Source organism: Talpa europaea, assembly GCF_964194135.1.
Source record: "Talpa europaea genome assembly, chromosome: 12".
In the NCBI taxonomy this organism is placed as follows: domain Eukaryota; kingdom Metazoa; phylum Chordata; class Mammalia; order Eulipotyphla; family Talpidae; genus Talpa; species Talpa europaea.
Genome location: NC_140079.1, coordinates 61,185,680 through 61,199,080, shown reverse-complemented (window position 1 = coordinate 61,199,080; position 13,401 = coordinate 61,185,680). Strand labels below are relative to the sequence as shown.

Genomic DNA, 13,401 nt, shown 5'->3' with positions numbered 1-13,401 from the left:
GGCGCTGCAGGGGACGTCTGCGCGCCATGTGGGACCCTCGCCGGCGGCCGGGGATTGAACCGGCACTGCAGAGGCTGCGGGCAGCTTCGCAGCCCAGTGCTCAACCACTGCGCCACCAGGGAGGTCCTGTGTAGATCATTTTAGATCATGTGTACATCTTAACTCTATTAAATCTACTAGTGATGAATATGAAATATCTTTCCATTTGTTGGCATGTTCACTTCTTTCATGAATGTTTTGTATTTTTCTGTATACCAGTCCTTCACTGTCTTAAACTTATTTCTAAAGTTTTTATTACTTTCTGTGCTATTGTGAATAAAATTGTTTTCTTAAGTTCTTTTCTGGATTACTCATTATTACTGTACAAAAACACAAATGATCTTTATATGTTGATTTTGTGTGCACAACTGCCGAATTCGTTTATTTTACCATTTTTTTGTATGTGAAATTTTTAGATTTTTTTACATATAAGATGATGTCATTTCTGAATAAAGATAATTTGATTCCCTCCTTTCCAATTTGGATGCCTTTATTTTCTTTTTCTTGCCTAGTTAGTCTGGCTAGGACTTTTCAATACTATTTTGATTAGAAGGGATAAGGACATATCCTTTCCTTGTTCCTGATCTTAGTTAAAAACTTTCAGTATTTCACTTTTGAATATCATATTACTGTGGCCTTTTCATAAATAGTCTTTATTTTTGTTGAGGTAGTTTCCTTCTGTTCCTGGTTTACTGAGTGTTTTTGTTTTTTGTTTTTTTTAAAATCATGAAAGTGTGTTGAATCTTGTCATAGCCTTTTTCTGCATCAATTGAAGTGATCTTGTGGTTTTTGTCCTTCATTTTGTTAATGTGTAGTATATTATATATTGATTGATTTTCATATGGTGAACCATCCTTGTGCTCTGAGAATAAGTCTCACTTGGTCACAATGTATAATCCTTGAATTTGGTTTGCTAGTGTTTTGTTAGAGATTTTTCCGTAAACATACCTTTTGTTACTGGAACATAAGTTGTGTGAGTTTCTCTAGGAATAGTACCTAAATGTAAAATTGCTGTGTTTGTAGAATGTACTTATCTGCAAATTAAAAGATAATAGCAGGGGCCTCCCCGGTGGCGCAGTGGTTGAGCGCTGGGTTGCGAAGCTGCCCGAAGCTGCCCGCGGCCTCCGCGCCGCTGGTTCGATCCCCGGCTGCTCCCCGGCCACCGGAGGAGGGTCCCACATGGCGCGCAGACCTCTCCTGCCGCCCGCTGCTCCCCTCAGCAGTGTACTTCGGTCCTTCTGCCTGCTCTGCTCTCCGCTCTGGCTCTGGTGAATTCTCTCGCCCTCCCGCGCTTCTGACTGTACCCAGTGCATGTATAAACAAAACAAACAAACAAATAAATAAATAAACAAACATGCCTCTATTAAAAAAAAAAAAAAGATAATAGCAGACTTTTCTAAAATGGTCACACCAGTTTATATTTTTACCAGAAATTCCACTATACTGCATTCTTATCAACAAACAACATTAACATGTTTATTTTTATTTATTTATGCATACAAGTACTGGGGTGGCCAGAGGTACGGGGGGGTGAGAGGATTCACCAGAGACAGAATGGGGAGAACAAGTAGAGCTACTGAAATATACTGCTGAGGGCAGCAGCAGGCAAGGCAGAAGAGGTGTGCTGTGCCATGTGGGTTAGCTCCCTCACTGGGGATCAAACTCATGCCACAATGACTGGTAATAGCTTGATAGCACTGAGACTAACCCCTGCGTGTCCAGGGAGGCCCCAAAATTGATATGATTTAAAGTGTGTGCATTGCAATTATAATTTGTATTATCTTGATTACTAATTAAGTTGATCATCTTATGCCTTTTAGTCATTTGACTTTCATTAGCCTTTAAAATTATTTTGCCTGTTCTTTTATTGGGTTGTTGACCTCTTTTGTACTGAGTTATAGCTGTTGTTGAGATTTGGGTCTTAGTTGTTGGTTGGCTAGGTATATTGCAGATATCTTACTTAACATGTGGTCTTTTAAACAAGAAAAACACTTGATTTTAATGAAATCAGATCTATTAACTTATTTTTCCACTTTGTTTGTGCCATTTATCTCTTGTTTAAACAGAATACTCCAGGGCCTCCCTGGTGGTGCAGGCCATTGAGCACTGCACTGTCAAGCTGTCCGCAGCCTCTGCAGTGTGGGTTCGATCCCGGAAGGCCGGCAAGAGGCCGGCGAGAATCCCACATGGCAAAGCAGACCTCTCGTATCTCGCCTGCCGCTCCCCTCAGCAGTGTATTTCATCAGTCTGCCTGTTCTGTTCCCTGCTCTGTCTCTGTTGAATCCTCTTGCCTTCCGGCACATCTGGCTTGTACTCCGGTTCTTGTATAAATAAATAAATCTTTAGGAAAAAAAAATAAACAGAATACTCCAAGTTTTTGGATGATATTCTGTTATGTTTTCTTTTACATGTTTAATTTCACTTTTATGTTTAGGTTTTTCATCTACCTGAAATTGATTTTCTGTATATGGTATTAAGTAGTGATTCTCATAAAATTTTAAATGAATATCAAGTTATTTCAGGTTTCTTGGCCAGTGTTGTCTCTTTACATCTCCATATAAATTTATTCAATGCTTTATTAATAGTAGTAGGCTTTTGTTTTTTTGTTTTTTTGTTTTTGTAGAGGCATGTTTTACTTATTTATTTATTTATTTGTTTGTTTTGTTTATACATGCACTGGGTACAGTCAGAAGCGCGGGAGGTTGAGAGAATTCACCAGAGCCAGAGTGGGGAGCAGAGCAGTCAGAAGGACCGAAGTACACTGCTGAGGGGAGCAGCGGGCGGCAGGAGAGGTCTGTGCGCCATGTGGGACCCTCCTCCGGTGGCCGGGGAACAGCCGGGGATCGAACCGGCGCCACAGAGGCTGCGGGCAGCTTCGCAACCCAGCGCTCAACCGCTGCGCCACCGGGGAGGCCCAGTAGTAGGAGTAGGCTTTTGATTGAGATTACATTGACTCTACAAATCAATTTGGGAAGAACATAGAATATCTGTTTGGTTCAAAAAGGCAAAACTTTTGAAAGTTTTATTCCTAGAATATTTTTTGATGCTGTCATAAATGGTATGTATATATCTGTATTGCGAGTGTGTAGAAATACAATAGATTTTGGTGTTTAAATTCAGCTATGTGCTTACTGGTTCTCAGCTTGCTAGATCTGTTCATTTTTGATAGATGTGTATTAAAGCCTGTAACTGTAACAGAGCCATCTGTATTTTCTTGCAGTTCATTAAGTTTTGCCTCTTGTATTTTGTCTCTGTGTTGTGAGGCACATACACATACACATTGAGGATTTTTATGTCTTCTTGGAATAGTCACTGTTTTATTATGAAATGCCCCTCTTTATTTCTGATAAATTTCCTTATTCTGAAGTCTGTTCTGTCTGAAATTAATATACTTATTCCTGCTTGCTTTTGATTATTTAGTATTATATGTCTTCATCCCTTAATTTTTCATCTATATGTGTCTAAACATTCAAAGTGGATTTTTCATAAACATATGGTTGAGTCTTACTTTTTTAACCCACTCTTCTGACTTTAAATTGGTGTACTTGTTATGTTACATAAATTTTTATTGACATGTAATATTATATTAGTTTTTATTTATATAGCATAATGATTCAGTATTTCAGAATATTACAGAATGATTGCCACAGTCATACATGGAGTTAAAAATTTATTTGCCTTATGATGACAACTTTTAAAATCTACTCTTAGAGCAGTTTTCAAATATACAATGGAGTAGTATTAACTGTAGTTACCATTCTGTACATTATATCCCCAGGATCCATTTATTTATAATTGGAATATTTTGCTTTTGACCCCTTTGACAAATTTTTTTGCCTATCCCACCTCCTATCCCCTCCCTCTGGCAATCACCAGTCTCTTCTTATCTTGACTTATATGTTATTGTTTTTGTGTATTTTTACTTTTTTTTACTTTTTTTCTGCTCAGTTTTAATGCAGTAAGGTTTTTTAATACTAAAGTTCATTTAAATCTACTCACATATTTACCAATTTCTTAATTCTTAAGTCTTTCTAAGGATTTCCATTTGTCTTACTTTTACTTGCCCTCAGACTTCTCTGTTATTTCTTTTTTCCTGCTTCAATTTATTGGACACTTTGTATCTCCAAATTGGTATTTTTGATCAATATTGGAAAATTCTTCACCGTTTTTCTCCAAAATACTGTCTGCTTCATTCTCTTCTAGAATCTTCACTTTATTAAATGTTAGTCCTTCTCCATAATATCCCTATTGTCTCCTAAATTTCTTTTCCACCCTTTTGCCTTTCTGTGCTTTATTTTGTATGATTTCTTCTGATCTGCTTACTAGACCACATGTCCTTTAGCTATAGATAATCTACCATTTCCAGTGCTAAGAGTTCTTATAGTTTTTTTGTCTTTAGTATTTTTCGAACATCTGCATTTTTTTTCTTGTTTTATGTTTCCTGCAGGTATTTTGAACCTACCCCAGTATAACTGTATTTATTGTCTGTTTGGAGTTTTGATATAGTTAATCTTTGTGAATCTGTTAATTTTTTCTGCAAGCTCTTACCTAAGGTGCTTTTTTGCTTGCCTAAGGCCATTGTTTGCTAGTCCATGTCTTTGAGAAATTGTTTCTAGGGCTAATTTGAGAGTAAGAATGTAGGTCCTTATTCCAGAGAGAATTTGTTTGCTTTTCATTTTAAAATACTTTACATTTGTGGATTGAGGTTTGTTGGACCACTGCCAGGTGTTGGGGATTTGGACTATTAAGTCTTTCCTATAGCTTCATTCTTTCCCTGAGGATGTAAGCCTTTGGAGTCCCTGTTTACTGAGGGAATGGAAAGGATATCTTGTTAAACTACTTTGGGTAGATGTGAAGTTTGATTTCAACACATTCTCTTATGATACCATCAGAGCTATGCTCACATATTTTTTTTAAGATTCATTTTCATTTATTTACACATACAAGAACTGGGGTATAGGCCAGAGGTGCGGGGGGTGAGAGGATTCACCAGAAAAAGAGTGGGAAACTGAACAGGTGGATCTACTAAAATACACTGCTCAGAGGAGCAGCGGGCAAGACAGACAGGAGAGGTCTACTGCACCATGTGGTTTAGCTCCCTGACCAGGGATCAAACTCATGCAACGTTGGGTGGTGATAGCTTGATAGTGAGCCTTTTATAACCCCTGTGCCACCAGGGAGGCCCTATGTGCACATATTTTTGCATTGGCAAACGCTTTCAGGACAGAAATGACTTGTGTATTCCACTTGACTCTGAATTCTATTTTTCTTTGAATTTTGGCCTCGGGATTACTCACTATCTTAATAGTTCTTTAGTGCTTTCAATAATTTATTAAAAATCTATCATATTTAGTTGTTTTCAGTGGGAAGGTTATCTGAATAACATTCACTGTTTCTAGAAGTTTACAGTCATGTTTTTTTTTTAAACAATTTGAGTAAGATTAGTAATGTGATAAAAATGATGAATGTTTTCATATATTCAATGTCTTCCTCAACAAATTTCTATGACATAAAAATTTATAAAAAATTATAATTGTTTGAACTTCTGTCACACCATAAATTGTGTATTTCTAATCGATCAGGACTAAAAGTATCAATAACCCCTCTTATATGTACATTTACCATGCCACTCTGGGGGTGTCATAGAGATGTCTTGAATGTGCTTGACATAATGAAGTCTTAGAAACCTAAAACTAATATGTCTAATTTACTCACCAGTTCAGAAATGTTTATTCTTATTGTTTATTCATTTGTTACATGTTGAAGCTATTTTTTTTTATGTTAAAAAAAAATTTATTTATTTATTTGCGCAAGAACCTGGGTACAGGCCAGATGTGCGGGAGGATGAGAGGATTCACCAGAGGCAGAGCCGGGAACAGAACAGAACAGGCAGGCTGACTGAAATACACTGCTGAGAGGAGCAGTGGGCGAGACAGGAAAGGTCTGTCGCACTGCGTGGGTTGCTCCGCCGCCGGCAGGGATCGAACCAGCACTGCCGAGGCTGCGGACAGCTTCACAGCGCTGCCCTCAACTGCCTGTGCCACGAGGGATGCCCCTGAAGCTATTTTTAGACTTTGGAATTCATAGTTTTGATCATGGGTAAATCATAGTAATAATTAGAAAAAAATTCTTAGATCTCTTTGTGTGCACATTTCTCTAACCCTCACACATGGTCATAACTTCTTGTTGCACAATGTTAACCAAACATTTGGACTTAGTGTAGAGTTTAGATTTTTTAGGGAATTACTTAAATGATGGGTAGCTAATTCATATTAGCTAACTTGGTGATATCATTTTACTTAGCAGGTATGAGGGTAGGGCTAGACCCAAAAGAAGGATTACCACTGTATTGACTGATATTCAGCTATTAGGTAAAAACTTGAAGGGAGTTATTTGAAGGTGACCAATCAAGCCCAAATAAGGATGCCATCTCCTACCTTGTCGCTTTTGGCTTACTAATTTTAAAAATATATATGCATTGTTAACCTGGTATTGATATAAACTCACTGTTTAAAAAAATAATTGCTAAGGGGTCATAAAATATTTTTGTAGTGGTTAATCCTGGCATACATAATCTACTTTACATTTTACGTCTTCCTCTTCTTCTTTTTTTTTTTTACTTATAGTAGACCCAAATGATTTATACATCGTAGAACCTCTCAAGTTTTCTCCAGAAAAAAAGGTAAACATTTGTTTCTTTTTAAATGTGTGTTGTATATTGTTGTGTTGTGAAGAAATAGGTAGCAATGTTTAATAATCTTTTACATGGTCCTTGAACATATTATTTATTTTCAATAATAATATAAATGTTTAACAGGGTTCAGTAAACTGTGACCCATAGGTCATACGTGGCTTGTGACTTCTTTTGTATGGGCCTAAAGCTAATTTTTAAAAATAAACTTTCATTGATTTACCATTGATTACAATGTTAATATAAATTTCAGGAATACAGCTTACACCTCTGTATGTATATATGCCTCATTCATCCGCCACCAAAATTTTAGTGTCTTTCACCCTATTAAATTGACCCCTGAAAACTACTGCTCCCTTTTCTTTCCTTCTCCTCAGGAAACCACCGTATTTTGCAAAGTCTTATGAGTTATTTTTGTTGTGTTTTGTAAATTTGATTATATTCTACATATGAATGTGCAACTATCTGGTGATTTCTCTTTCTTACTTCACTTACTATAATCTCCTCAGGTTCATTCCATGTTGACACAAAAGAGAAGATTTCATCTTTTTTTAAGTAGTATTTTCATTGAGTATATATAGCACAACTCATAGAGCCGTTTTTAAAACATAGTAAAATAAAGAAGAATAGTCAAGAGCAACAATATGTACTTGCAAAGCCTAAAATATTTACTGTCTGGCCCTTTACAGAAAAAGTTTGATGATCCCCGGTTGATGGCCATTATTTATTGAGTAATGTGTATGTACTGGTCCTACACTCCTCACAACAACCTGTAGATGAGAAAACTGAAACTCAAGAGAGTTTGTAACTTCTTTATATGATCAGCATCTAAGCTTAAACTATACCTTAGCTTTTTTAGCTAAAAAGTATGTGCTTTTTCCATTTTGCCTCTCAAAGTAAGTTGTACTCATTCTGATTAAAGGTAATTGTGTGCAAGTGAAAGAATTGGTTGTAGGCTTCAATCACATGTCTACTCTCTACATTGTAGGTTGCACAGGGAACCAAGCCTCTTACTGAACCTTGTTAGGAATCAGGGATGAAATATCTTTCAAAGTTAGTAAATAAGATACACATGACAGCAACTTGAATGATATCTGGCACGTAACGGGTATTCAGATGTTAGTTAAAACACTGCTTAATTAGAAGTTACCACCTTTAAATCTGTAATCAGATGTCAGATAAGGAACTTCTGAGTAGTTTACAAAATGGAAAGATAATGATGGTATGTATATAGAATATAGCAGTATCCAAATGTTTATAATACTGTCTTGCTTTTCACTGGCGGTTGCACTTGCCTCCATCTCTAGATGTTTAGTTACGTGCCTATTGGAGGTCTGACTCCTACCTGTCCTTTTACTTGTCTTTCAGAAGAAACGCTGCAAGTACAAAACCGAAAAAATTGAGACCATAAAGCCAGCAGATCCATTGCACCCAATAGCCAATGGAGACATAAAAGGAAGGAAGCCCTTTACAAATCAGAGAGATTTTTCTAATATGGGAGAAGTTTATCACTCTTCTTATAAAGGTCCTCCATCTGAAGGAAGCTCAGAAACTTCATCACAGTCAGAAGAGTCTTATTTTTGTGGCATTTCCGCCTGCACAAGTCTGTGCAATGGACAGACCCAAAAGACAAAAACTGAGAAGAGGGCTTTAAAACGAAGGCGATCTAAAGTCCAAGACCAAGGGAAATTGCTAAAAACTCTAATACAGACTAAGTCGGGATCGTTGCCGAGCCTGCATGACATAATCAAAGGAAACAAAGAGCTCACCGTGGGGACATTTGGGGTTACAGCAGTCTCGGGACATATCTAAAATTAGTCACATGTTTCATACTGGAGACTTTTTTTGTTCTTTAAAGAACAATCTGTGGTATTTGAAGGATTTGGGGGAGGGAGAAAATATTAATGGGAGAAGTATTCAGAAATTATGGTTTCTGCCATTTTAAAAAGTAGGTGGGATTGTGTCAATCTTGGTTAATGATCCGCAATTTTATAAGACTGATCACTTCCTACAAGGACAATGGTAGACATTTTGTAAAGAAGTTTTTTTCACAGATTAATTACTGGGACAGAAGTAATTTGGAAGCCCAGTTCCTTGGGTGGGATAGGAATGAAAGCCTAAACCTCTTCCTTTAGCTTTGTTCCTATTTCTTGCACCTTCCCATATTTATGTGCCTTTTGTCTATTTATAATGCCACTGGAAGAGGAGGAAGATGTTTTTTGTCATTTGATTTCTTTTATAACTTTATTGGTTTTTTGAAGCTGCAAACACTACAAGGCTTTAAGGTGCTCTGCGCCTGAAGTTCAGTAATGTGGGTCGAACAGTGAAAAGATCCTAAAGACTTGTCCAACTAGTCTATTTAGCAAACTCACTTGAAACAAACTTGCTGGAATTTTTAATCTATTCTTATAGGTACATGATGATATGTTAATGTTATTTTCACTTGACTTTAGTCACACTAAGTTTTCTTTAGTCACTGACTTGGGGACGGGGCAAACTATTTTCTTACAAAAGATGGGTATTTGCAAATAAATTTCATTGAAATTTACCTGTTAATCACATTCCACCACTTGTAAAGTTTTTCTTTAACTATATTGTATTTTAAACACTCACAGTAAGCACTAATCCTTCCAAACTTTAAGGTCATTGTTTTCTATTTCCACAAATAGAAAATTTGAAGCTTTGTTGAATGAGTTCGAATCTCATAATCACTGCCTACGTGCCTATGCACAGAACCAGCTAGTGAGTTTGTTAAACATTGTCTAATTGGGCAAGTTTCAAGGGATTCTTATTACTTGCTTTGCATTGGCTACAAAAGTGCAGAAGTATCCGTGTGTGATGTCCATGTGTCTTTTTTTGTCCTAGTTTTTCTTTAAAAATAATTGGCAGTGACTATTTGAATAAAATGATTTCTTACTATGTGTTTGTACAGCAATGAGTAGAAGAGGAAAGTTTCTTTTTGAAAGAGAGAATTGATCATTTTGTGTTATAAGATTTAAGTTATAACTTATTGAGCACTTTTAGTAATGACTTTTTAAACTTGTCTAATACCTTTCTGGGGTATTGTTTGTAATGTGACTTATTTAAAGCCTTTGTGTTTAAGTTGCTGCTTTAGGTTAACAGTATGTTTTAGATGATTTAAAATTTTTTCCAGTCTGTACAATTAGCCATTCAGAGCAAGAGGACCTGATTGTACAGGAGGAACCCGTTGAAAAGAAGCCCAGAGGAGAGAAAAGGTAGAGCGGGAAGTTACACCATCAGTGTGCAGCATCCAGTGTTGTGAAAAGATGACTTTCAATATGTAACTACAAAGCTGTAGTGCCATTAGAAACTGTGAATTTCCAAATAAATCTGAACACTTGTCTTTATTAATTATTGGCTTTTCTGTTCTTTGAAGGAGAGTAACAAATCTGTTACTCTTAACATAGATGTAAGTTTTTGCCACTTTAAAAGCTAAACACAAGAGCATACCATTTAAGTAATTGGTTGGTTGTCAGTCAACTCCAAACTGATTATATGTTCACATAAACATTTGTTCCCTAAACAATCACAGTTTACCTTTCCAAACACTAAGATGAGAATTTGAATCTGTTTGATAAGATGTAGGTAGTTTTCCTTTATTAAATATGATCTTTAAGACTAGTTTTTTGTTTTTCCATATTAGAGTATATATTTTGTAATTTATTTTTATATTTTCTATATTTAAATAGAACATAACATCTTGCAACTTGAAGTTTATTTTTCTTCTCTGAGATTATGCCCGAATAAGGCAAAAAAATATTTAATGAGTGAAAGTTCTTGCCAGTGGTAGATTTGTACCTGATAAGAAGCTATGTTATCTAATAGGCTTTCAATCTTCTGTGATAATCATCCTCTTTTTATTTCTTCTCCAGTTAGGGATTAAGACTGTATGAAATGGAGGAAACTAAGGGATGGGTAACAGTGAGGATATAAAATGAAACAATTCTTTTAATTGGATTTTTTAGCTATTGAAGTTATATGTACAAACACTTTGAAGAATTTAATAGTATTATAAGGCTTGTACAACAGGTCCTCAACATTTCATTCCATGTTTTATTCTAAGATTGATAAGGAAAATAGTTGTTACTGAGCTGGAATCATTGTGTGGAGTCTGCACATTCTCCCCACGTCAACATGGGTTTTCTCCAGGTATTTTGTTTCCCCCGAATCCCAAAGATGTGCATTTAAGTTCTCAGATGTGTGTCTCATCCCCAATCTGAATGTGGGGTTGCGTGTGATGCAATAGAAAGGTGTCTATCCAGGGTTGGGTCCCTTTGTGCACCCTGAGCTGCCAGAGTCTGTCTGCCCACACTGAATAAAGTTAATAATTCCACAGTAGGGCCTCCTGATGGCGCAAGGGGTTAATTCTAAGCAGTATGAAGCTATCTGCAGCATGAGTTCAATCCCCAGCCAGGGAGCTAACCCATATGATGCAGCAGATCTCTCCTGTCTCACCCACTGCTCCCCTCAGCAATGTATTGTGTATTTCATTAGATCCTCCTGTTATGCTCCCCACTCTGTCTCTGGTGAATCCTCTCACCCCCGCCCCACACCTCTGTCTGTACCCCAGTTTTTGTATGTGTAAATAAATATTTAAAAAAGAATCTGTAGTATCTAATATACAGTTCATAGTCAGATTTTTCCTGTTCCTCATGTATGCCTTTTTTTTTGTAATTGAGGTAATGTTGGCTTACATTGTTTACATTTTGAAAGCATAGACTCCCCTCCTCATGCTGTTAATTGCACTTTTTTTTTTAAAGGGAGAGGTGTCCAAGGTGCAGTCAAGTTTCATTATGTTGTAGTTCTGTTTAGTTTCTTGTAACAGTACAGGTTGCTTTCTGACTTTGTTGCATGTATGTCATCCTTGTGTAAGGGCCATACTTAGCTTTTTTCCCAAATCATTCTAGTATTAGTGTAGGAGCTACCAAACAGGGGGGACTAAGAGCTTTTCAACTGATATGTTGACACTAAATTTTACAGCAGCCCACAAGTATTCATTTTACACCAGCCCACAAGTATTCATTTCATTAACGGTAAAACTTGTAAAAAAAAAAATCCTATTGGAGCATGTATTCATGACTTTCATTTAACCTATTACTTTCAAAATTAATCTTTTAAAGTATTTGCTTATAACAGCTCATCACCTGACAATTTTAAGGTCATACACCCTAGACTCAAGTTTGTGGAAGTTTTTTTCTGACAGATCCGATATTAAAATCCAAACAAGTACCTTCTGTTATAACACTTACTTGTAAAATAGTCTGTGTGAACTACCATAAGCATTTGTGATTTTAAGTGAATAGGAAGAAAAAGCAAGTTTTAAATCCAGGGTGATTTAAAGTAGTTCCCAGGGAGGTGATGTGCCACTCTATTTAACAGCAGTTTGTCTTAGCACATGGTAACTGCTACTTCAATCAGATGGGAGGCTTTTGGTAATAAGTATCCCAAAAACTACTGAGGATGGCTTAAAAGTAGGATTTATTATTTCATTTATCGAGGTCCTACAGTTGGTGGCTCCAGGATTGGTTGGTCCAGTGACATAGAGCGAAATTATGAGGAACTTTACCTTGCACTGTGCCATCTTCCCCATGTACTAAGACCACACTAAAACATAAATGTATCCTCTTAGTAACATACTTTTATAAATGTTGTCATTGTCCCAGTTTTAAAAAGAAAAAACTGAAACAGATCACAAAGTTAGTCATTTGAAGACTTGTGTTTGTATGACTTCAGTGCCTAAGCTATTAATCACTGTCATAACGCCTCCTGCTGGATACCTATGGGTACTACCGAGAATCCAGAAATCCTCTGAGGAATTCAACAGTGAGAGTCATTTGCAGAAGCACACTTCTGGCACTAGGCAGGTAGAATTTGTTCCATAAAGTTCTTATTTTGTATTCAGAAGCTGGAGAGACCTAGGACTCAGTAATGCATTAACTTTATATTCTTAATACCTATTTGGGATCAAATGTTACATTTAATATTCAGTTTTCAGGAAAATCCCAAAATTACGTTTCCAGTACTGCTTAGGGGGGAAAAACCATAATGCTCTTTGGATAGATAGTGAGTTCCAGATTTCCTAATGGAAAAATTGTGAAATTGAAATTGACTTAACCCAGGTTTTCAGGACCATAAAGTGATTTTTTTTTCAGATAAAATTAACAATATATTGGGGGGAAAAAGTGCCAAGAAGACATGCAGCATGTAGTCATCAATTGAGAATATATGAGACTTATTTCAAAGCAGCATTTTGTTTAATGAAGTCAAATAAATATAAATGTTATTGATTAAACAGAGAGCCACAGGACTTAACCTTAAAGGGCTCAAGAAGTCCACAGTCCAATTCCAAGAACCAAGCAGCAATGAAGACAAATGAACAATATTTAATCAATGGTAAAGAAAAGTTTACTCTCCCCAAGAGCCAGCAATCAAAATTCTTATTTATTGGGGTTTATGGAACGTTGAAAGAGGAAGTACAAAAATGACTCAATCCCCACATGAAAAAGAATATTGATTTGAGGGAGCATGAAATGCTAATATACAGCACATCAAAGAGGCTCTACTTAAAAATAATAACTACTAGCACAACAGAAAATGGAAACTGTGGCTCTCCTTTTCCCCCCAAGTCACTGGTCTCCCCCCACAGCCCC

At 36.5% G+C, this 13,401-nt stretch overlaps 1 protein-coding gene across 4 annotated transcripts in view; it reads left to right on the top strand.

Moving 5' to 3' along the window:
• Positions 1–8,542, top strand: part of SUCO (SUN domain containing ossification factor) — a gene marked incomplete at both ends in the record, with an annotated part of 70,110 nt that extends 61,568 nt beyond the window's left edge. For all 4 annotated transcript variants that reach the window (XM_084251009.1, XM_084251010.1, XM_084251008.1 and 1 more), the window contains 2 exons: positions 6,666–6,721; positions 8,099–8,542. In XM_084251009.1, the coding sequence (XP_084107135.1) occupies positions 6,666–6,721; positions 8,099–8,542 (500 nt within the window). The remainder of the gene's footprint in view (positions 1–6,665; positions 6,722–8,098) is intronic.
• Positions 8,543–13,401: the final 4,859 nt, after the last annotated feature.